General features: G+C 36.7%; 3 protein-coding genes across 3 annotated transcripts in view; all 3 read right to left on the reverse strand.

Annotated features, from left to right (window-relative positions):
- LOC132165566 (MACPF domain-containing protein At4g24290-like) overlaps positions 1–13655 on the reverse strand; it is a 30635-nt gene extending 16980 nt beyond the window's left edge. The window contains exons 1-4 of the mRNA XM_059576187.1: positions 12942–13655; positions 11949–12187; positions 10120–10312; positions 9792–9857 (exon numbers count right to left, since the gene is read on the reverse strand). Coding sequence (XP_059432170.1) covers positions 9792–9857; positions 10120–10312; positions 11949–12187; positions 12942–13211 — 768 coding nt within the window. The 5' untranslated portion in view covers positions 13212–13655. The remainder of the gene's footprint in view (positions 1–9791; positions 9858–10119; positions 10313–11948; positions 12188–12941) is intronic.
- Positions 13656–20348: 6693 nt separating this feature from the next.
- On the reverse strand, positions 20349–21430 carry LOC132165106 (zinc finger BED domain-containing protein RICESLEEPER 1-like). The gene is made up of 3 exons (XM_059575609.1): positions 21232–21430; positions 20659–21148; positions 20349–20499 (listed from the first exon to the last, which is right to left on the reverse strand). Exons 1-3 carry the CDS (start codon positions 21428–21430, stop codon positions 20349–20351), a joined length of 840 nt encoding a protein of 279 aa, XP_059431592.1.
- A 3023-nt stretch (positions 21431–24453) lies between these two features.
- Positions 24454–24828, reverse strand: LOC132165107 (uncharacterized). Its single transcript, XM_059575610.1, has one exon. It carries the CDS (start codon positions 24826–24828, stop codon positions 24454–24456), a length of 375 nt encoding a protein of 124 aa, XP_059431593.1.
- Positions 24829–26461: the final 1633 nt, after the last annotated feature.

The raw sequence follows: 26461 nt of genomic DNA on the forward strand, positions 1-26461 counted from the left end.
TTTTTCCTAACATTTTGTACACAGAAACCTGAACCCAACTCTCAACACTAAGAAACATGCCATTCATCTCCAACCCAATGCCACATTCATCTCAACACTAACATGATCAATGATTTCCCCACTCTCCTTACAAACAACACCAATCCATCACTATAGCATGTCTCTTTCTCAAGTTATCCAAAGTTAGAATCTTTCTTGAGGCTACCATCCACACAAAGAATGCTACTCTTGAAGGAGCCTTATTTCTCCAAATGCTCTCCCAAGGAAAGGGAGAGGCAGCAGGGAGGAATATAAGCACACGATAGAGAGATCTTACCTCACCATCTTTTTTAAGGGATCCAACAAATCTTCTAACCACCTTGTCTCAACTTGAGAGAGTACAAATGATTAAAGAACTAAGTAATTGACTCTAGCTCTCAGTCATGCACTGATCTGATAAAAGGTGATCTTCCACTACAAATGTCATTAGAAAACTGCATATGGTCTGCTACCGAAGCCTCCTTAAAGAGGGCTATGCAAAACAACACCGAGAAAGCTGCCTTCAAAGGATGACCCCACCCCCACATCACACATCAATCCAAAATCATAACTTAAAACCATCACCCACCTCAAATCTAATAAATCTACAGAAACCCCCCACCCTCTCCTAATATTTTTTCACCCCCAACCTCGAAGACCCACTAATCGCCTTAGAACACCACCCTCTCCACATGCTGTCATATTTAACTTCACAACCAATCTCCACAAAGTCTCTCTCTCCATTGTATAATGCCATAACCATTTCCTCAAAAGAGCACTGTTAAACAAAAGCAAATTTCTTATCCTAAACCACCTAATGAAATTGCAATACAAGTCTTTGACCTATTAAAGTATTGATTAAATGATTAAATTTATTTCTTCCTATTAGCTTAAGCTTTTGAAAAAAGTAGTGATTTGCCATAGTTTCAAAGTCAAAGGTCATAAATTTGAATCTTGACTCCATCATCTATCTCTTTTTAATTAAATATTTCACGTATTGAGCCTTGCCTATTAAAAATAGAGTTTGAGCCCACACATAAAGGGAATATTAAAGTATTGATTAAATGATTAAATTTACATCTTTCTATTAGCTTAAGCTTTTGGGACAAGTGGTGATTTAATATGACCAACTAACTAGATGAAATTTGAGTTCAATCACTGACTCCGCCCCACAAGGAATCCTGCTGAAGTTTCTCAATACAATTAGTAACACTAACAGGGATGAGGAAAATGGACAACAAATAAGTAGGCAAATTAGAAAGAGTACTTTTAATCAAAGTGATCCTACCACCTTTAGACAAATAAAGCCACTTCTAACTATCAATCAGATACGGCATATACATCATATACATTTAGCCATAATTAGTCTCTCTAGTTATAGCATGTTTTTGTATTATAGCTATAGTATCTTGTAATTAATAGGTGGATTTTAGTTACCTTATTTGTTTTTTTTTTTTTTTTTTTTTGGATAAGTAATAATGAATTTTAGTTACCTTATTTGTTCTTCTAGATTGCTGTAATCGCTGAGATACAACCTGTAATTAGCTATACAATTCCTATATAATACGAGCAAGCCTCACATTGAGAGGTATTCAGTAGAATTGACATGGTATATCATCTAAATTAGGGTTGTTCTAGGTTTTCAGTTACCTATTGAGGGGCGTAGGAATTGTTGAGTTGTGATTCGAGATTTTTGAGATGGGTTGGGACTGGGTTGTTTTTTTTTTTTTTTGTGGCAGTCGATAACTTCAGGGGAGTTGTCGATCATTCTAGTGGGTTCTAAACTGCTATTCGGCAGTTTCTGTTGAGGGTAGCGGCAGTTTACAGTGATTAGTGGCTGTCGGCAAGGTCTGTGGTGGTTGTCGGCAGGTTCTGTGCAGTCTTGGAGCGTTCCCGGCAATCTGTGGTGGTTGTCGGCAAGTTCTGTGCAGACTTGGGCTTTTGGCGATCTGTGGTTCAGGTGTGGCTGATTCTATTTTGGTGTGGTGCAGTGAGCATGGTGTAGCTGCTGCAGGTTCTTGTGTGGTGTCGTGAGTGCGGACTGGGCTTGCGGACTTGTGTGCTTGTGGACTGGTAATTGTGGGTTTTTAAGGTTGCTATTTGGTGAGCTTTAGGCCTGCCGTCCAACAAATCTGGTGGGCCTGTTACTCCTTTATCAAGTTTTATAATTTCTGATTCTATTTTGGTTTCATCATGTCTTCTAGCGAGTCTTTCCAGGACCGTTTTACTGGAAAAAATTATTCTACTTGGGAATTCCAGTTTCAATTGTTTGTTATGGGAAAAGAGTTGTGGGGCCATATTGACGGTAGTGATCCAGCACCTACGGAACCTAAGGAGTTGGCTAAGAGGAAGGTCAAAGATGCACATGTGATGTCGTGGATCTTAGGGTCTGTCGGTCCTCTTATTGTGCTAAATCTGAGGCCCTAAAAGTCTGCAAAGACTTTGTGGGAGTATTTGCTGAAGGTTTATCACCAGGATAATACCGCACGTCGTTTTCAGTTGGAATATGAGATTGATAGTTACACTCAAGGCAATCTCTCCATTCAAGAGTATTTTTCTGGTTTTCAGAATTTGTGGGGAGAATTTTCTGATATGGTTTATGCGAAGGTACCTGCTGCATCTCTCTCTGTTGTTCAGGCAGTTCATGAGCAGAGCAAGAGAGATCAATTCTTGATGAAATTGTGCCCCGGATTTGAGGTTACTCGCTCAAATTTGATGAACCAAGATCCTTCTCCATCTTTGGATGTTTGTTTTGGAGAATTACTTCGCGAGGAGCAGCGTCTTCTCACACAAGCTACGTTCCAGCAAGATTCCAACCCAAATCCAGTAGCCTATGCAGCCTACAGGAAAGGGAAGGGTAAGGATATGCGCAAGGTCCAGTGTTTCAGCTGCAAGGAGTATGGTCATATTGCCACCAACTGTGCAAAGAAATCTTGCAACTATTGTAAGAAACAGGGCCACTTTATCAAAGAATGTCCCACTTGGCCTCAGAATCTTCAAGCTATCACCTATCAAGCTGCAGTGAACACCTCTTTTGCTCCAGTGATGTCATTAGCTTCTTCTGCAGCTGGATCATCTGTTCTTACTCCTAAAATGGTCCAGCAAATGATTATGTCAGCCTTTTCCGCCTTAGGGCTCCAAGGTAATGGTACTACTTCGTATAAGTCTTGGCTTATTGATTCTACTGCATCCAATCATATGACCAGATCATCTAATACTCTTTGCAATGTTCGTCCATATCTTGGTTCATCTCATATTCAAGTAGCTAATGGAAGTCATTTAGCTATTAATGAAGTAGGAGATATCAATCCTTCATTCAGAGATGTTTATGTATCTCCTGGACTTTCTAATAGTCTTATTTCAGTTGGCCAGTTAGTTGAAAAAAACTATGATGTCCATTTCTCTCGTGATGGTTGTCTTGTGCAGGATCCGGTGTCAGGGAAGATACTCGTGAAGGGGCCTAAAGTTGGCAGACTATTTCTATTGCACTTTTCAATTCCTAGTTGTTTATCTTTGGCTTGTATGATAGTTAACACTCCAAACGAAGTATGACACAAACGTTTAGGTCATCCAAACTCTGTTATTCTATCTCATATGTTAAATTCTGGTTTGTTAGGCAATAAAGAACGAGTTTCTAAAAATTTGTCATTGGAGTGTTCAGTCTGCAAACTTGGTAAGAGTAAGACACTTTCCTTTTCTTCTCATGGTAGTCGTGCTGAAATGCTTTGATATTGTGCATAGTGATGTATGGGGCATTTCTCCTGTAATTTCTCATGCTCGATAGAAATATTTTGTGACATTCATAGATGATTTCAGTCAGTATACTTGGGTCTATTTTCTTCAGGCCAAATCGGAGGTCCTATCTGTTTTTAAGACTTTTGTAGCATATATTGAGAATCAATTTTCTACAAGTACTAAGATTTTGAGGTCAGATTCTGGTGGAGAATACATGTCCCACGAGTTTCATGATTTCTTACACCACAAAGGAATTGTCTCTCAGTGCTCTTGTCCTTATACTCCTCAGCAAAATGGGGTGGCGGAACGAAAGAACCAACATCTCCTGGACGTTGTTCGCACCTTATTGCTTGAGTCATCCGTTCCGTCTAAATTTTGGGTTGAGGCATTATCTACTGCAGTTTACTTAATTAATAGACTGCCCTCTCAAGTCTTGATTTTTGATTCTCCTTATTATCTTTTGTATCATCAACATCCTAGCTATCTTAATCTGCATACTTTTGGATGTGTTTGTTTTGTTCATTTACCTCCTCATGAACGTCACAAACTTTCTGCTTGGTCTGTTAAATGTGCCTTTATGGGTTACAGTATTTCTCACAAAGGTTATGTTTGCTATGAATCTTGGTCTAACAAATTTTGTATATGTCGTAGTGTTGTTTTCTTTGAGAATCAATGTTTCTTTTCTACACATGTTGCGTCATTGCCTGAGATTAGTATTCTACCTTGTTTTGATGAATTGCCTCTTTTGCTTGAACAGTTCGAACCTAGAATTGTGTATACTCAACATCTACCGACTTTGCCCCTTCCTGAGACTGACCCTTCATCTGAAACTGTTCCAACAACTTCTCCTCAGATTGACCCGCCATCTAAGACAGTTCCTGAGTCTGGTCCTCGACGATCTACCCGAGTATCACGTCCTCCTGATCGGTATGGTTTTTCCCACACTTCTTTTAATGCTACTTTGTCTTCTATTTTCATCCCTACATGCTTTTTCGAGGCTGTTAAATATGAATGTTGGCGAAAAGCAATGGATAAGGAACTTCGGGCTCTCCAGGACAATCATATATGGGACGTGGTTCCGTACCGCTCTAATGTTAAAGCCATCGGTTGTAAATGAGTTTACTTGATTAAGCTTCGCTCTTATGGGACTCTGGATCGATATAAGGTACAATTAGTTGCTCTTGGGAACAAAAAAGAATATGGGGTGGACTATGAGGAGACATTTGCTCCGGTGGCGAAGATGACCACAGTGCGTACAGTTATTTTTATTGCCGTCTCCCAAGGCTGGCCACTTCACCAGATGGACGTCAAAAAGGCTTTTCTTCATGGTGATCTCAAAGAGGATATTTACATGACTCCTCCTCCGAGTTTGTTTTCTTCTCCATCTACCGCTATGTGTAAGTTAAAGCGGTCTCTCTATGGCTTAAAACAGGCTCCCCGGGCATGGTTTGAAAAATTCAGGTCTACTCTGCTTCGCTTCTCCTTTGTCCAAAGCCAATATGACTCCTCTTTGTTCCTTTGCAAGACTCCGACTAGTCTCGTTCTTTTACTTGTGTATGTGGATGATATTGTCATTACTGGCACTAACTCCAGTTTGATTGCCCATCTCAAGCAAAATCTTCAAGCTTCCTTTCATATGAAAGACCTTGGTCTTCTTACGTATTTTTTGGGGTTGGAGGTGCACACTAATTCTTCAGGTATATTCTTGAATCAACACAAATATACCCAAGACTTGATTAGCCTAGCTGGTCTTCAGGATTCTTCTTCAGTGGATACTCCTATGGAGGTTAATGTGAAATATCGAAGTGAGGAAGGTGATCTTCTTTCTGATCCTACTGTGTTCTGATAGTTGGTAGGCAGCTTGAACTATTTGACTATTACTCGGACTGATATTTCCTTCGCTGTCTAGTAGGTTAGCCAGTTTATGCAAACTCCAGGCCATCTTCATTTAGCTGCTATTCGCCGTATCATTCAATATCTTCGGGGGTCACCTGGCCGTGGGTTGTTCTTTCCAACTGGCTCTCCTCTTCGCCTTGTTGCTTATAGTGATGCAAATTGGGCCGAATGTCCTGATACTCGGCGGTCTATCACGGGTTGGTGCATGTTTCTTGCTGATTCTTTGATTTCTTGGAAGAGTAAGAAACAAGCTCGCATTTCTAAATCATCTACTGAATCCGAATACCGGGCAATGTCTGCTGCTTGTTCTGAGATTGTCTAGCTTCGTGGGCTTCTAGCTGAGCTTGGTTTTTCTCAATCTAATTCTACTCTCCTTCATGTTGATAATACTAGTGCCATTCAAATAGCTGCTAATCCTGTTTACCATGAACGTACGAAGCATATTGAGGTAGACTGTCATTCTATTCGAGAAGCCTTGGACACTAGTGTTATCTCTCTTCCTCATGTTTCCACTAATCTCCAGATAGCTGACATTTTCACGAAGGCCATGGCACGACAGCGTCATCAATTCCTTGTGGGCAAATTGATGCTTCTTAATCGACCAGCATTAATTTGAGGGGGGATGTCAGTCAGATACGGCATATATATCATATATATTTAGCCATAATTAGTCTCTCTAATTATGGCATGTTTTTGTATTATAGCTATAGTATTTTGTAATTAATAGGTGGATTTTAGTTACTTTATTTGTTCCCCTAGATTGTTGTAATCGCTGAGATACAGCCTGTAATTAGTTATACAATTCCTATATAATACGAGCAACCCTCACATTGAGAGGTATTCAGTACAATTGACACTAACCAACCAAACGACGTTCCATCTTCTCAATAATACCCTCTCAGATTGATTTTGCCTTGAAAGAATCCCCTAACGGAAGGCCGAGGTATTTAATAGACAAGGAGGACACCTTACAACCAAGGATACAAGCCAAGTCTTCCACATCTTCCATAGGCAAAGAGTACACCCAACAACCAATAATACTCGTCATTATTCCTAGACTCTACCCAAAAAACCAATAAGAACCCCCTATTCACAGTAGTGGACAACATTATACTTAGAGCCTCCATAACCACCACAAAAAGCATAGGGGATAAAGGATCCCCTTGTTGGGCCCCAAGAACTATTAAAGAAGCTCGTGGGAATTCCATTATATAAAACCAAGACACACCATAGAGATACAATGAGTTCTCTTCTCGCACCATTTCTTTCCAAAGCCACATCTCCTCAACAAATATAGCAAAAATCCCCCAATTAACATGATCATAAACCTTTTCTAGATCTAATTTAGAAAGCACACTTTGATCCCCTTATCTGATTCTACTGTCAAGACATTTGGCAATTAAACTGTTCAAAGTAAACACATGTAAAACTACAATATATATATATATATATATATATATATATATATATATATAAGTATAAAACTACAATATATGCTCTCTTGTTTTTGAAGAATCTGAAGAAACAAAGTGAGCCATTAATATCTAAGGATGCAACGGTGTTGTTTCTTCTGTTCAAATTAGCCACATGGTGGAATAAATTTTATTATCTCCCTCTCTCAACCAAAGTGCCATTGATTTCTATCTCCAATTCACTTCCTCCAAAAGAGTAGTCCTCTCCAAGTCACTAGTAATCTCAACCTTTCTCAAATTCTCAACCTCAGATTAAATTATTTCCGCTACAGTAACATCAAGACCTCAGAGTTCATCCAAAAGAACCTTTTCTATATCACAACAATGAAAAACACCTCATTCCATTTTTCAAGCCGAATTTCAAAGCTTAAGTTTACACACCAATATAAAACTAGTGGAACCGTGAAAACTATAAGACATCCACCGCGGTTTTACTTTTCCACAAAGCACTTTGAATTTAGCCACATTTTCAAAATTGAATTCCCATTTGCTCTTATAAACATCACCACGTACGCCTATATAAGGCAAAGGATCTAGACTTCACTTTCCATAACATTAATAGTCAAAGCGTCTTGGGGGGTGAAGTCACACACTGAAAGTCAATAGTCCACAACAAAATAGAGTTGCTGAGTGGAAAAATCGGCATCTTTTGGAGTTAACTCATGTCTTAATAACTATGCATATTCACGAATCTTATTGGGGTGATGCTTTGCTCACCACTACCTATCTCATCAATTGAATACCATGCCATGTCTTGAATTTCAAGACACCTATTGAGGTGTTGCCACCACCCTTTTCTTCTTCCAATTTCGTTATCCCTCCTCGAGTGTTTGGTTGTGCTTGCTTCATTCAAGATCATGGTTCAACTCGGGGTAAATTAGATCCTCAAGCACTCAAATCCATTTTTCTAGGGTGCTCACCTGCCCAAAACGGGTACAAGTGCTATCACCTCCATCGAAACAACATTTTGTGTTGATTGATGTCACTTTTTTTGAATCACAACCTTAGTTTTCCTCTTTCAATACTTTTCTTCAAGGGGAGAATAATAGTGAAGAGAAGTTTGTGAGTACTTTGCTTACAACTACTACTTTGCCAAAACATGAAAATCATTCACCATCTACTGAGGAGCCACTTGTTGAAGTGCCATCACCTATTGACGAGCCATGTGAGCCACCAATGGAGGAGTTGAGAGTTTACTCCATACGCCAAAAGAGTAAGACAACTTCGTCACAATCATGCCAAGCAAATGCACCTTGACTTAGGTAACCCTATCTCTACACCTAGCTTAAACTCTTCACTCTTTGCCATTAATGACATTGACCGTCCTATTGCTCAATGCAAATGGGTTAGATCTTGTACTCAACACCTTATATTTAACTTTGTGTCCTATCAACATCTTTCACTTTTATATCGTTCCTTAGCATCCAAATTGTCTTCCATGTCTATTACTCAAAATTTACAGAAGACATAGTGGAAGGAAGAATGTTGGAAGAGATGAGAGCCTTGCATAAAAGTAACACAAGGGAGCTAGTCAAGTTGCCTAGTGGAAAAGTGTGATTGGATGCAAATGGGTGTTTTGAGTGAAGCACAAGGCCAATGAGTCAATGAAAAGATATAAGGCCATATTGGTCGCAAAAGGATTTACTTAAACTTATGAGATAGACTTCAAGGAGCATTTGCCCTGACAGCAAAGATGAAGTCTATTCGAGTGCTTTCTTTGGTAGCAAACTTTGATAGACCACTTCAGCAGCTTAGATGTGAAAAAGGCATTCCTTAATGGAGATCTAGAGGAAGAAGTATACATGGGACTTTTTCCTGGTCCTCAATTCTCCTCAGTTAACAATAAAGTGTGTAAATGGAAAAAGGCCCTATATGGGCTAGAACAATCTCCCAGGGCTTGGTTTTAAGAGATTTTCTCAAGTTATGCATAGATTCATCTATAAACAAAGCCAAGTGGATCATACGCTCTTCATCAATGTCATAAGGAATGGTAACTGCTTTAATTGTTTATGTAGATGATATCTTGTTGACTGGAAATGATGATGAGGAAATAGGAAGGTTGAAAAAATATGTTTCCAAAGCTTTTATTTGTTAAAAGGAAAAAAAATTAAAATTAAAATTAAAAAAATTATAAAAAAAAAATCCTATATATCGCTATTTTTTTTTTATATATATATATTTTATCATAAAATTTAATTAGTCAATTGAAATAAAGTATTTAATATTTATTCATCATCTTGGCATCACAATTCAACTACCTATTGGACCCCAATCACAATTCTTAGAGTAAATGTGTTTTTTTTAGACAAATTAATGCAACATTTCTTGTACAATTTTTTGTTCAATGACTGCATCTTTTACAAGAATAATGGCTATTCTTATGCCTCGTCTCTCTATTTTCTCTCTATTCTCCTCTTATTCTAACTTAAACATTCTTCATGAAAGGAAACAAAAAGCCAGAAAGTTCAAAATATTTAAGTATTTATACAAGGAACCAGAAGAGTTCAATTACAATCCATATCTATTGCCATAGCCCTTAATGTCTCATAAAGGATCCTTGTATGGCAATAGGTAAGTCAATATTTAACCTCTATATTCTCCTCTTATATTTATCTGTTTACCTATCAAAAAACAAATTGTTATTTAAGATTTTATTTGCTGAAAGTGTACCTCGGTATGGAGATAAGAACTTGATTGAAATGTGTCCATAAAGGGGAGGTCATTCTCCTTGATAAACTGAAACAAAAATTATGACACAAGTTAAGATAGCTGCACAACATGTCCATAGTTTAAACTTTCCATTTCGTCCAAAGTAATTAACCAAGATATTGCAAAAGAAATCAATCCACACCAAGATAACATCAGTTGCTTAGCAAGGGACAAATTTTTTATCAGAAAGTACAAAGAGTTCCCACCTCTAAGCAAGACCATGAAGTTACAAGATTTATCTAGGTACATATAATTCATGGGAAAATGTATAGACAGAATTGCCTCAAACCTTTTGCCTCTCATTTGAATTTATGTTACGCAGTCCAGTCCCATCTATAAACATTTTGTCTGCCATATCCTTCAACTTTTTCTGTACATCAGCAGGTTGGAGAGGAGATGAATGCTGTTGCTTCGCATATATCAAATCCTTTCCCCCCATCTTCACACCAACTATAACATGTGTACCATACTTCTCAACAAACCTGGACTCATACAAACACAACAAAGTTTGATAAATTTTCTAAACTTAATACAAGTTATTACCACACAAAATATAAACAAATCTGGTAGCATAGCCCACTTTATTTGTGAAACCCGCTTGGACTGAAGTCCCACTTAGACTTAAGCACTCACTGGGATCAAGACCCAATTGGACTGAAATCCAACATCAATTAAAGCCACCAAACTATTAGAACCAATATCTATACAGAGGGCTTCAACTACCTCTCACTCTCTTCTTTCCAATATGAGATTACTACCCTTATATATAGGGATTATGAACTTCCTAACATCTCTACTTTTCAATGTGAAATTTACTAGAGACAAGTTACAATAACAAATACTCGCATGTATAATTATGGCATATGCCTGATGTACGTAAATATCTCTCTCTCCACATGCTTGTTCATCTCCAATTACTCTCTAGCCAAAGAGACTAGCACATATGTAAGAACATCCCAAGAAGCTATTTCTAAGTATTGGTAATACATGTCAATACATCCATGTATATATCTGTGTTTTTTGTATGTCAGTATCACTTTTATTTAAACAATAAAATAATAAACGCAGACAAACTCATCTAAAATCTAAAACTTATATTTTATTCAAATTAGGGTGACTATTGACTAAGCAACACGCTCTTGAGGATTATCTTCCTTATAAAGAAAATAATATGCTATAGTTGACAACAAATGACATAAGCATATTGAAAGTATAAGGTGGAGCATATATCCAGCAATCTTAAATCAATTTCCCAATACGAAATATTTTTGTAATTTTTTCTTGCCATTTTAAATAAGTATACAACTTTTCAATAGGGGCGCAAACTGAGCTCCTCGGGTCGGAACATGCAGTCTTCCAATTTCTAACCTGACTAGGGGTCAAAAGCTAATCTACTCAACTGAACCGGCCAATAAGGCTGGTATATACCAAACCTCAGCGACACCGATGGCCAGTCGGTTTGGTCAGCTGGAAGTCAAAGGCTCTCTCATTGTCTATTTGTCATTCCATCGAACATGTAGGCTCCCTCACAGTCACTTTAATATTTCGTCAGTCACCAGAGATTGGGAGGATATCCAATCATTTCATTTCGAGAAACATGTTGCCATCAAGTTCTCCGAATTCGGCTTTGACATCACTATTGAAGGCCGCATGAAGGTTGGGGAGTTCCTTGATCTACAGAAGCTATAGGACTTTAGAAGTCTTTCGATTATTTGGTAACCAAATGGAGTTTAAAACTAGATAAAGGAGATGTTGTTTGGCTACAGGAGCTCTGCCTCTCGAGTCTGTTTGGAGTCTAGACTCTGGACTTTGGGAGCGGCTAGGGTTTCTACACAAAAGCCTAAAATTTCACAAAGGGGGCCGGGTCTGTTGGTCAAAAAACCGACGCTCTCAACTCGACCTTTGAGGGTGAGAAGAAAAAAATTAATTCAATGTGTAAAGCCCCACCGTTCCCCCCAAATGAACCAAAAAGAAAAAAGAAGCAAGTAAAGGAAATCCCAAAAAGGGAAATTCTACGTTAGTCTTAAACTTCTTTCAGTAAACAATTTGTATGGAAACTGTGTGCAGAGATAACGCCCACAGCTCAATGAGGATAAAGCTGAAAGCCATAGAACATACCTTGCCAATGCAGCAGGATCCCATGATGATGGGATAGCTTGTTTAACATGATCACGCAATACTACCTGTGATTTTTCTAGTGCAATGTTGTAGAGTGTGAACAAGACACCATCAAAAGCAAGGCTTTTAGTGTTGGCAGCATCTTTCTGCCAACCCCCTGTGAATTCAAATGCAGCATTGAAGTGGCCCGAGGGAATTTTACCAGAAAGAGATAGTTCCTGGTTAAACTGCTCCGACATCTAGAAGTGTAAAACATATAATAAAACATACGCTGGTTAAAATACACACATTGAAACTGAAAATCACAGTACATTTAAAGGAATTATTTCAGTGATATTTTATAACAAATATGACAAGTCTTTTTTTTAAATTCAAAAGAAAGTAAAAGATCTACCACCCCTTATCGTGGCAGGAAAAAAGAAAACTAAAAGATAATTTAATCACTGGAAGCCCTGAAATCACCATGACTCCATTTTTCAAAGAATATGAAACAAAAATGGAAAATCTACAAAGCACACGGTTCATGATTGCGATAAGACCCAAATATAGTTCTAAGACCAACACTAAAAAGTAACATATCCATCAAACATACTTTTAGAAGCTCCTAATTAGTTTTTGCATAGCACTTGAAAGTCAAAGAAATTTAAAACTATCACTAAAATTTCGCTTCAAAGATACATCTGTAGGATTTCCAGCTTAACACTTTCAGTTACAAAAGCTGGTGTCTTGAAAGTGTTAAAGAGAGAAGAAATTGAACAAGACAAACTCATAATTCAAATTTCCATATAACCTCCGGGAAAAAATAAATAAAAATAAAAAATTCCAACAACAACAACAACAAACTAAACCCATTCATAGATCCTACAAAATTCAGACAAAATTGAAACAAAAACAGAACTTCTTATGACAAACAAACAAACAAAAAAAAAAAGGGAAGAAGAAGCAGAAAATCAACCCTTCAAAAACACCTTCTCCACTAATAGTCGGGCATACCTGTTGAAAAGAGAGAACATCGGAGGCGAACCTGAGACGCTCCCCTTTATCACACTTGATGGACTTGGGCACGTTTCGAACGGAGATTCTACCTGGGACCACCAAGTCCCGGACCTGATCATCGTCGATCACGATCAGCCTCGGCTCGGCCGAGTTCCTCTTGCAGTACTTAAGCTTCAAATCCTCCGCCAGATCGTATCCTAACCCTATTGCATCTATCGCCGCCTCAACCGCCGCCTTCTGCGCAACAGTCTTCTTCTTACTATTCATTATTAACAAACTCACACACAAACTCTCTCTCTCTCTCTCTCTCTCTCTCTCTCGCTACTGTATCATCATCCAAAGAAGAAGAAAAAAACCTCCAGAGAAATCACGGACTTGCAAGAACGAACAACGGGAAGTAGAAGAGACCAAGTCTTTCCGGGTCCCGACTGGCTATTCAAAAACAAAAAAAAAAAAGAAAGAAAAGCAAGAGGATGGATGACTGGTCTAAGCGCGAGATTTTCAACGACGTTGTTAAATTCTACTTTAAACGGTTTGGTGGGTGGTGATTGGTGAATGGTGATTGGTGAAAGGGGTTTCGAGACAAGTCAAAGGTTGGGTGCTGGCGTTTGATTCAGGGAATCTGCAGTGGCCATTGCCGAGGCTCTATCTGTTTTCCACCATTCTCTAACCTTTTACACCGAACGAATGTTTTGACTTGGCATTTTCCAAGTGGAGAAGACATTTAATTGGGTTTCAGTGAAAAAGAATATTGTATTGAATTTGGTACAAGTTTGAAAATGATTTTGCGGGGTAGGAATAAGAGATGAGAGTGGACTATTTTGGCGGCCGTATTGATTATGCCCACATGAATATTATTTTAATTATGGAACCCAAAATGCCCTTCGACTCCACGTTTCACACAAGTTTGACGTGATTCAAAATAATAAACCATACTTAAAAAAAAAAGGGCAGGGGGTGGGGGATATAATTTAGCCCCGAAACTATCAATCATTTTCATTTTAACCCCCTAATATTTAAGAAATTATAAAGTAGCCCCAAACTATTAAAAAGTTGCAATTTGACCACTTCACTAGTCAACACCATCAAATAAGATGAAAAATGCAAAACGACATCATTTTTTGAGATTAAGTTAGAAAAATGACCTTATGAAAAAAAAAAAAAAAAAATTTAAAATGCTCCCCAAAAATGATGTCGTTTTGATAAAGAGGTTTAGGGGTGGCTCACCGGCCACCCAATGGCAAAATTGCACCCAGTGGGGTGGTCGTTTTAAACCACCGTTTTTTTTTCCCCCTCAAAACGACGTCGTTTTGGGGGAGGGAAGCATTTTTTTAATTGATTTTTTTATAAGGGTATTTTAGTAACTTAATCTTGTCAAAATGACGTAGTATTGAATTTTTCATCCTATTTGACAATAATGATTAACGGAGTGGCCAAATTGCAATTGGTTGGTAGTTTGGGAGCTACTTTATCACTTTTTGAACATTAAAGAACTAAAATAAAAATGGATAATAGTTTGGGGGCTAAATTATATTTTTTTCAAATAATAATAATAAACCATATTGCAAATAAACTATATTGCAAGGTGGCCGGAAACCCAGACCGAGCCTCTAATTGAATTTATTTATAAGCAGTCAATTTTATTTATGAAATAAATTTAGTTTAAATATAATTTTAGGCCTAAAATGTTTCTGTTAGAAAATGTTTTTAAGAAAATAAGAAAATCATTTTTTAGAAAAATATTTGAAAAAAAAAAATCTTATTTAGTCCCTAAGTTTTTGTCGATTTGAATTTAGCATTTGGGTTTTTAATTTCAAGAATGAGGTCTTCAAGTTTTGCCCAAATTTTAAGGATAGAAATTCACTTCACTTCAAACCAACTTGAAGGAAATATTCTCCAACTCATTTAAAATAGTGGCAAATGTCTATAAACACTTAAAAGACACAATTTTAAATGGGTTGTAGGATATTTCCTTCATAATGGTTTGGAGGAAATTTATGTCAAATTTTAAATTAGTACCTCTAACAATTTTTTATTTGTTATGTATGTTTCATTTAACATGTCACGGTTCATCTCAGCATCAAAGTTAACGGTTTTTTTCTCTAACACTAGAAATCTAGAAGATTAGGATGAGCAAGAATATTGTTTTTTTTTTTTTTTTTTCATAGATGACTTAGTGTTTAATGATATGACATTGATATTAGGTGTTGGTATAAACACTGGCGTATCAATTGAAACATACGTCGCATATGACAAACCATTCATTTTAAAGGAAAAATGATAGAGAAACCTAATTAAAATTTGGGCAAAACCTAAGACTATATTCTTGAAATTAGTAACCCAATGACTAAATTCAAATTGAATAAAAACTTAAGGGCTAAATATAATTTTTTCCAAAATATTTTTTGATGAAAACATTTTTTGGTGTTTGGCGCGTACAAAAATTACAATTTTTTTTTTTTTTTTTTATATAGTTTCATTCAATCATATTATCCAATAAAAAAAAACACTTTTTATTAACAACATAAAAATATTAATAAAAAATAATTGAAAAGCTTAATCTAAAAATTTGAGTTCTAATGATGGTCTAGTAGAGGCTCGGGGAGGTCTGATAGTGGTCCGGTGGTGATTTGTTGGTGGCCCGATGGTGGTTTGGGGGAGTTCGGTGGAGGCTCGATGGTGGCTGGTGGAGGTCCGATAGTTTGAGAAGGAAAAACTCAAACTCAGGGTGCGTTTGGGATTGCGATTTCATAAGAATAATCTGCATTTTTAAAATTGCAAAATATAAGGCGTTTAACATTGCGATTTCAAAAACACTTAATTTAAAATAAGAAAGAAGAAAAAAAAAATCTGCGATTTATATAAGCAGGTTAATGAGTGCTTATTTAAAAAAATGCGAATTTAAACCAAAATCATGATAAGGACTGGTAAACAAATTTGAGTTTATTCAAAAATAAATGCATTGATTTTTAATGTATTATCTAACTCAGTTGATGCAAGACAAGCGTGATGCTCCCAATATTTAAATGGGTTAAATACTCTTTTACCCTCTAAGATTTAAACTCTTTATTTATTTTTTTCCTTAGGGTTTCATTTTTATCACAAGAGATACCTATGGTTTTCATAAAGATGGAGATGGTACCTCCGTTAAAATTACGTCCAAAACTTAATGAAACGCAACGTCAGCACTAATCAAATGTCGCCACGTGTCATATAATTAATTTTTTTTTAAAAAGAAAATTAGAATGATTTTTATTTTCTTTTTAAAAAAAGACAAAAAAAAATTGGATTTGGCACTATCCCGAGGATCTTGTAATACAATGTCGGTGCGCCGGTCATTATACGCTACCATCCATAACTAGCAGCCCAAATGAGTCCGACCTCAGGTGGCCCACGCTACTAATAATGTACGTCCTGTAATGACTCGCTAATCAAACATGGTTGCACCAGTCACGAAACAACCATTAAATCAAAGACCTATATAACTCATCCGCACACATTTGACCGTAGAATCAAGTATATATAGTAAGCCCATGACCATTATACATCACGTACAGGGTGTATCATATCATACGATACATCATATTAAATCAATTATTAAGATAGTTACCAAGTTGCAAAAAAGGCAAATATGCTTATATCATATGCATGCTCAGTCAACTGATATATCACACGTTTTTATGGAAAGCAGTCGTAAGTATTTACTTACCTCATACGCTCGCTCAAGTCCTCCGACATTTTGAATCCCTACTATAACGAAACATGGCTATCGTTATACGCAGTGCTAGAGGATTTACTAACAACACATAATGTACTAATCGAATACGTCTAATTAAAATGTCACAAAACCCTACTTCTACTCATTATGGGCTTTGGTCGAACATTCTGTCCAAGGAACGAATGTTCGAGCTTGGGGGCGAACGTTCGGCCAAAATGGGTAGAGAACGTTCGGGCAAAGCCGAAATGCAATGTTTGAGCTTCTATCCTCAAGTCACCATGTTACAAACTACACCCTAAGCTCTAGATAAGTTCATACAAACATAGTGAAATATGATATTATGAAAATCAAAGAAAACAATGGGTGCTTCTAAAACATTTGAAAATCCCTTTTTTCCATCTAAGGAGAAATGGTACACAAGCCTAGCATTACATCTTTAAAACTTGAAGAAAACAAGAACCAAAACAAAATAATATAAATGCTTGGTGAATGGTCAAGAGTTACCTTTAAGACGACAATAACCCCCAAAACCTTCTCCTTTCCTCTCAAGAAAATCTCTTCTCACTCTAGGGTTAGTGTTTTAGGTGTAAGGGGAGGTTTATGGAAGAAATGAGGTATTTATAGGGGTGGGGAGGCATGCTACCTCCTGCAAGGTGGAAAATAGGTTAAAAATACTTTTCAGATTGTCACTAAACATTCGGTACTACTAGGCAAACGTTTGGTGTACTATTACATGGTGGTTCTAGGGTTGCAGGTGGAACGTTTGGTTAATACCCAGTGGTTAAACTTTGTTCAATGAATGTTCGCTGTGGTCCCCTGCCAAACATTCATACTAAAGACATGGGCGAACGTTCCGTGTGGTCCTCTGCTAAATGTTCGGCCAGAGAGTTATGGTTGGGCTTTTAGGGCTATTTTTCAAATGAGGATTTGATTAGGGGACAATACACTTCTTTGAGGGTTATAAAAAGGTTTTATGAGCTCAAGTGAGTAGTTGCTTTTTAATAAATCATTCTTTGATAAATTTGAGGCATAACACCACTGGACCCTTAAGCCTCATTCCGCCCCTGTTGCCCTTTCAAACCTCTGCTTGAGTGTGCGTGAGAGGTCTTGAAGGAGAATGAGAGATTTCTAAGAGGTTTTGCTTCAAGGAGGTTTTGTTGGGAATAGGATTGTAAATCAAAATTTGCGCAGCGGAAGAAATCGAATTCCCATGCCAAGAATCATTTATGAAAAACAGTTGCTATTTAAAATTAAATTGCAAGAACGAAGAACAGTTACTTGGATATCAACGGTCACTCCTGGCTTTGGGTAAAAATCTTTTTGCTTCTCCAAGAACATATTCTTTCTTGTTCAAGAAAACAAAGAACAATTTCTTCTTGATTTTGTTCTTTGTGAGTTAACACAAAGAACTATTAGTTCTTAGAGAGTTTATGAGAATTAACTATCAAGAGAACTTGATAGAATGAATTGAGTGATTTGAGAGCCTATGCTCTTCTCTATTTATAGGCTTAGCAGGGAAGCAGAGATTTAGATTTAAGCAATGTGGGACAAATGAGTAGTTCTAATTAAATTAGAACTAGGAAAAGCCAATCCTAGCCAAGCTAGGAGAGGGGGACGACAAGGGCTTAGGGAAAAGCCCTAGCATATTCCCCTTGCATCCAACGCATGGGCCAAGGAGTTTCCTCTCTGGTCCATGCGTCCACTTCAGTGGATGTGGGCTTGGATTTTATTCCAAGCCCTTCTCCCTTGAACCCAACACATAGGCCCATTGAATATTCTCTGGCCTTTTTGTGTTCCACTTATGCTCATTGGGCCTCTAGGTTTTATCCTAAGCCCAATTACATTATATCTCTCTAGCCCATATTTTAAATAAGACATTTAGCCCAATAAATAAGAAAGTCTTATTATGGTTAAACAACATCAGCTTGGTGAGGGACCTAAAGGGAAAAATATTATTAGCTTAAATATGTTCGTACCATATCTCCCTAACATTTATTACACAAAAATATTTTAATCACAATTAATTCCACTAAATAATTGTCATTGCACTCCAATAAATATTTTTGATTAAACAATTAATCCCTTTGACTTTACTTAATGTTGACTTATGATTCCTCTATAAAATATTCTATAGTAGAATTAAGGTCAAGGATACTGCAACTTAATTCTCTACGTCTTTATCCTTGAATCACTGATTTTACGTTATTCTCATACATGTAAAAAACACATGTATATATTTTGGTATGCCAACCAAAATGTCCTGGCTGGAGACTCTGAGAATAATAACCATAAAATCTATCTCAATGAAAAATTTCTTATCTCTTTGTTCACTGACAAAGGATTTTGGATTCCTTATTAGAAAATAATTTCCTACAATGTTTCATGCGATTACCCAATGCACTGAGGTTAGATTGACCGATGATAGGTCTCACTTAGTGATACATCAAAGTAATCTAAACAAAACATCTGAGTCCACAATTCCCTCAAAATTTAGAATCAAAGTCTAAGTAGTTTTTAAGAAGTTTATTGTCTTTCCTTAATATAATTATCTTTATGAAAAGACAACTTCTTGGTCCGTTGAGTGCCTTGGGATCTCAGCATACTGCACATCAATCCCAAAGTCACCGCTTCGCTTAATCATGGTAGATCACCAAGATTTGATGTGTAACAGTCTTACTCAAAATGGAATGCCCAGTTGCATTAAGGATACAAAGATTATGGACTAAGACCTTGTGTGATAACTACGTTACTCACACCCATAATCATATTCAATGTAATCCTAGGACCTTTCACATGCATAACTAATATGATGAACTTTGGTAATAAGCATGTAAAAGATATTTTATATGCTATATGCTTAAGGGTGTCAAGGTAGTTACGGTTAGCGGTTATTGACAATAACCGCTAACCGTAACCGCCTTAGCAGTTAGTGAAATAGATAACCTCCTGCTAACCGCTTTTTCAAAATTGGGCTTTTTGGGCTTTTTTTTATTATTATGATTATTACTGTACCATTTTTTACCCTCATTTTTATTTATTTATTTTAATTATTATTTATTTTAATTGTTAGTATTTTTAGTGTCTTCTTGGGCCCAATTGCTATAAAAAGAGGCCATATTGAAAATTCAAAAATATTTGACCCAAAATTTATATTTACTTGTACTTAAAAAAAAAAAAATCCTTAAATATTAAATCATAACCGGTTAACTTTTTTTTTTTTTTTTTTTTTTTCATAACATATAAAAAAAAAAAAATCAACACAACATATAAAAAAAAAGTTCACACAACTGTCATAACATATAAAAAAAAAAAAAAAATATATCAACACAACATATAAAAGAAGTTCAAATAAAACATTAAATGATACAAATAAAACATTAAAACTTCATCAATCCTCTCATTTGGTCCTCTAGCAAATCCTGTGGACATCAAAAGAAGAAAAGTTATAATATTAAACATAATAATATTAAGGCACAAGCATGTACACATATCAAAACGTGCTTAATATAATTGTATTGTAATTAAAATACTATAACAATTCAAAAAATAATAACCTTCATTACTAACAAACCTCTAGGCAAAAGATGAAGCAGCACTTGAACTTGAAGGTGGAGTCACATCTATGAATAAATAATTAGAATAAATTAATAAATAATGAAAACTAAATGAAGTTGCAAATAACTAATTTATAAACATTTACCTAGCTCATCAAATTCTGTCAAAAACTCCTCCAACTCGGCATCGCTTAAGCTGTTCTTTATCCAGTTATGTGTGCAAATCAAGGCCTCAATAGTAAGTAGAGACAATGAACTCCTAAAGCAATCCAATACATGCCCACTAGTGCAAAATGCGGACTCAGAAGCAACAGTGAAAATAGGAATGACAACTACATCACAAGCTATTTCTACGAGGATAGGGTATTTGGACGCATTAACCTTCCACCAACCTAAAATATCAAAATCTTTTATTGTTTTTTCACACTCATCCAATGAATACCGATCCATCTCCGACCTACAAGCCAAATCATCCTCTTCCTCAATGTGTTGGGAAAACATCTTCCTAAATTGGTAGTTGCTATCTTCCAAGACATCACAACCAACATTCAAATTACCACTTGAACTTCCTACATTTGCCTGAATGGTAGACGACTCACCAGCATTAAACTTATTGTATTGGTCCATCAAACGTTTTATGAGGGATTTCACTATTTTCACTATGGCTTCCGCCCGCTTAGGCCCATGGCATTTTATCAACCAATACGTTAACGCCCTTACCTTGGAAAGCAACTCTTGAACAAAAGCAACAAACATCAAGAAGTTGATGTTCGTATTGTTCTCTATATCCCCCCAATACTTTGTATACTTCTCTTTCATACTAAGACTCACACTTCTCATGATAGGATCACAACTAAGACACCCATCATTCAATGTATGTTGAATAATACAAAGTTGTATGAAATATGAATTGGAAGTGACACAATTTGAACCTGAAACGTAATATTACTAAAATGAATTAATACATAATAAAAAGTAAACTGAATTTGAAAATAATTGATTTATAAACATTTACCTAAAAACTTCAACATGGCATCATAAAAAGTTTTCAAAAACTTCACAAATGCCCTATCATTTTCCCAATCAATAATAGAAGGAACAACAAATTGATAATCTTCCTCACCCAGTAGCTCAAAAGCTTTTTCATATTTATCAGCATTACACAACATTAAGTATGTAGAGTTCCATCTAGTTTTAACATATAGACACACCATCTTCGCACATGTAATATTTTCCCGCTCTATACAACCTTTAAACTTTGTCATCCTAGACGGTGAAGATCTCACATATTTTACCACAATCATTATATTATCTATACAATCACCCAACTCATCCAAGCCTTCATGTATAACAAGATTTAAAATGTGAGCAACCCACCGCATGTGAAGAAATTCACCTCCCAAAACAGTATAATTCTTATCCTTCAACCTCCTCTTTAATTAATCAATCCCCAATTTATTGGCCAAGGCATTATCAACTGTAATAGTGTAAACACCACCAATCCCCCACTCTAGCAATGTACTCTCCAATATTTTTTCAATTTGCTCACCCGAATGATTGGAAATTAGACAAAACTTGATTATTTTCTTATGTAGTATCCAATCTTTATCTATGAAGTGAGCGGTAACACACATGTAGTTCAAATTTTGAATGGATGTCCATATGTCAGTAGTGATGCAAATCCTTTTACCACGCAAAACACTCTTCAACGCAAGCTTTTCTCTTTCACACACTTTCATGCAATCTTTTTGTAGAGTATTACGACTTGGTACATTGAACCTAGGTTTAACTAAATTTATTCATTTTCTAAACGAATGACTCCCCACATTCCTAAAAGGCATCTCACTCTCAATGAAATACTCAACCAACCCATTCCTTAAAATTTCCGGATCATACTTCTTGAATCCCAATTGGTTGCCAGTAGTGCCTTCCATCGATTTCTTAAGTGACATTCGCAACCGAGTTTGGCCTTTGGATACTTTCAATTTCAAAAGTGGAGATGTTGGGCATGTAACATCCCCAACCCATTAGGGTTAGGTTTGTTAATCATTTTCTTACTCACAAAGATCCATAAGGTTTAACAACTAAACAATACTAGAATAAAAATGAATGCATGAAAGTCTAGAATATCATGTCAAAAAATAATAACTAAAGTGAAATATCTATGCTTAACAAAAATATGTCTCACAAAAGATAATAATGTTCCTTATTAAAATAAATTCATCACTCTTTGAAAGAAAACTGTTCTAATGCACTAATTAACTTGACTAATATGAAATCACAAGAAATCCTAAATACGCCATTCCCCATTCCGGCCTCCTAGTGCAACCTGATCACCACCTAAAACAAGAAATAAAACTGATGAGCCCAAAGGGGGCCCAGTAAGTGAAATCCACAACCATAAGCAGTTTTACTCCTTGTCCTGTTTTGAAAAATGGAACTCATAACTACATATGTTCCCAGTATATTTTTAAAGAAAAATAGAAAGCCAATAAAATATATTATCATCAATAAAATTTATGATAGTCTTTATCTCATACTAGGGCCCATGTATACTGTTACCCCCATATATTAGGGTTGCGCGGTCCTTGCGACCTGGGATGAGATACTGTGGCCGCAGCCCCGTCCCCTAGCCAGCCGATTAACTTTGGGTGCACTCAGCATGGCAAAAAAAATTATGATGGAACCACCTTCTGGCAAAGCCTCTTTCAACGGTTGCGCCTCCATCCTTAACATCGGTACCAAGCTTCTCTCTTGTTTCTCTTGGGGCCAAAAATACACTCCTCCCCACATGTGCCCTCATTTTATAACATTCTTTTCTCATTTCTTGTACTTCTCTAGGTACATCTTAGGGCAACACGTAGGAGAGTTTATTATCATTTTCTCAAAATTCTCTTTATAAACATCACTATTCTCACAATGTTTCTTTTTCTCAAATTTGTCATGCATGCAACATAATTCCATAATATAAACAAAATATCATTTGCAATTTGAAACAAAATTGCATAAATAGCATGACATGATAATTTTTCTGGAAGGAATATTAAATTCACTTACCTCTTGACTACAGCAAAAATTTCCTTTGACTGCTAACTAATCTCCTGAAGGAAATACAGACATGTTACTACCCTCATACACATCACAGTAAGGCATTCTATTACCACTATAAGTTGGCTTGCTAATTAATTGAGAATGAACTTACTTAGATATTTAGGTATGTTTTCTCATAAAATTTCCATAATTTATTTTATTTAGTTGTACTCCTTTATATATATACTTTAAGTTCTTCCGTGTGTATATATATATGAACAACCTGAATCTATATATGTGTTGATATATTTTAAAGTACCCCATATGTATAAGTTTACCAATACCTCACATTAATATATTTATATCTTTATATTTTAAAGTATTATATATATATATATATATATATATATATATATATATATATATATATATATATATATGTATATATATATAAATACTTTACATCATTCTAAATATATGCATACATGGGACAGTGATTATTGGTAGGTCTATAGCTTGGTATCAAAAGAAAAATAAATTAATGTTTTACTCTCACAAAAGACAAGGTAAGTGTGATATGTATGGCTATACGTGAGGAGTTAAAAAAAGAAAACAAATCTCTCTTTCCCACTACAAGACCACACGGCAACCAAGGCAAGAAAATACTAAAATTTTGACAAAACATTTGTGTTTTTAAATAAGTATATATGTATAAGAAGAAGGAAAAGCAATATGAGGCAAAGACCATACCTGACGCACAACAGGAAGAGTGACGTGAGGAGAAAAAGGTGAGTGGCAGGGAATTTTTTTTTTTTTTTCCTTTCAAGAGCTGGTTTTATTCAGTTGAATAGGTTGTACAAAGGGACATGAAATAGGTTTTAAGGAGCTTAGGTTTTTTTTTTTCTTTTTTCTTTTTAGTCGGTGCCTAGGGCTTTCCATATATATATATTATTACTATTATTTATATTATTACTATTTTATTATTATTATTATTTTATTTTATTTTAATTCGTCCATTCTCATTGTTAACCTAAGCCAACCCCTTTTTAAAAATCTATGAGTCAACTAAAAATACCCTAAAGGGAGTTAGGATTGTCACAATCCTCCCCCCTTATAAAAATTCTGTCCCCGGAATTTGGTGAACAACTAACCAACCGACCGTATGAAGTACCTGATGTGCCAGAGTTACTTTGAGGCCCGTCAGCTTTCACTCAAACAGATACGGGTACTTCTCCCGCATGCTCTCCTCCAATTCCCATGAAGCTTCTTCCACAGAGTGGTTACTCCATAAGGCCTTCACTAAAGAGATAGTCTTGTTCCTGAGGACTTGTTCCCTTCTATCCAGTATTCTTGTCGGTGTCTCCTTATAAGTCATGTTGGATTGAATCTGTAGGGGCTCGCTTTCCAATACATGCGTGGGGTCCGGCACGTACTTCCTTAGCTTGAATATATGAAATACGTTGTGAATTCCTGTAAAGTTTGGTGGTAGTGCCAAACGATATGCCACTGTGCCGATCTTCTCGAGAATCTCAAAGGGACCCACAAATCTGGGGCTCAGCTTTCCTTTTCTTCCGAACTTCATTACTCCTTTCATAGGGGCGACCTTGAGAAAGACCTTTATGCCGACTTCGAACTCCAGTTCTCATCATCTGACATCGGCGTAGCTCTTCTGTCGACTCTGAGCTGCTGCTAATCTCTGCTTAATCACTACTATCTTTTCGCAGGTGTCTTGAATGATCTCTAGTCCGAGTAGTTTTCTCTCTCCTACTTCGTCCTAGTATAATGGTGACCTACACCGCCTCTCGTACAAGGCTTCATAGGGTGCCATCTAGATGCTAGCGTAATAGCTATTGTTGTAAGCGAACTCTATCAACGGAATGTACTGAATCCAGCTTCCTTTAAAGTCCAAAACACATAGTTGCAACATGTCTTCCAAGGTTTGAATCTTCCGTTCAGTTTGTCCTTCTGTTTGAGGGTGAAACGCTGTGCAGAAGGTTAGCTTTGTTCCCAGTGCTTCCTGTAAACTCCGCCAAAATCTAGAGGTGAATCTTGGATCACGATCCGACACAATAGACATAGGAATCCCATGTAATCGTACGATCTCCTTGATGTAAAGCTCGGCAAGTTGGTCCATACTGTAGGTCATCTTGATGGGTAGGAAGTGCGCAGTCTTAGTCAACCAATCAACAATGACCCATACTGCATCTTGGCCACTAGGAGCTCGAGGAAAGCCTGACACAAAATTCATCGAAATACATTCCCATTTCCACTCAGGAATAGGTAGGGTTGCGAAGGTCCTACAGGTCTCTGGTGCTCTGCCTTGACTTGCTGACAAGTGAGGCACTGTTCTACATACCGTGCGATATCCTTCTTCATTCCTTTCCACCAATAATTTCTACGTAAATCCCGATACATCTTGGTGTTACTTGGATGGACTATATATAGGGACTGATGGGCTTCTGACAAGATGACTCTCTTCAATTATGCGTCCTTGGGAATGCACACTCGGTTGTGAAACTTTAATATCCCATCTCCACCAATGTGAAACTCCGATTGTACCCCTTTTTCAACTTCTTCACGGCTTCTAATAAATTCGTTGTCCGATAACTGGGCGGTTCTAATTTGCTCCATTAAGGTCGGCTCCAAGCTTAGGCTACTCATGTAAGACTGAATTTCCTCCACCATCATCTCTACTCTGGTCCTCTCCAAGTCAAGGAGTAGTTCTTTTTGCATAGTGAACATGGCAGATACACTTCCAGCAATGGTTTTTCTACTAAGAGCATCAGCAACTACATTCGCCTTCCCTGAGTGGTAGTTGATCGTACAATTGTAGTCCTTTAGGAGTTCCAGCCAATGTCTTTCGCGTATATTGAGCTCTTTCTGGGTGAAGAAGTATTTCAAGCTTTTATGATCTGTGTAGATTTCACAACACTCCCCGTTTAAGTAGTGTCGCCATATCTTAAGAGCAAATACTACCGTAGCAAATTGAAGGTCGTGAGTCGGATAATTGCGCTCGTAAGTCTTCAGTTGTCTCGAGGCATAGGCGATTACTTTCCCTCTCTACATTAGTACGCAACCCAACTATTTGTGTGAAGTGTCACTATAAATTACAAATCCATCCGATCCTGATGGGAGAGTGAGGACCGGTGTGGTGACTAAACGTTGCTTCAATTCTTGGAAACTTTGTTCACACTCCTCCGACCATTGAAATTTCT

This window comes from Corylus avellana, chromosome ca11 (assembly GCF_901000735.1).
Source record: "Corylus avellana chromosome ca11, CavTom2PMs-1.0".
Lineage (NCBI taxonomy): Eukaryota > Viridiplantae > Streptophyta > Magnoliopsida > Fagales > Betulaceae > Corylus > Corylus avellana.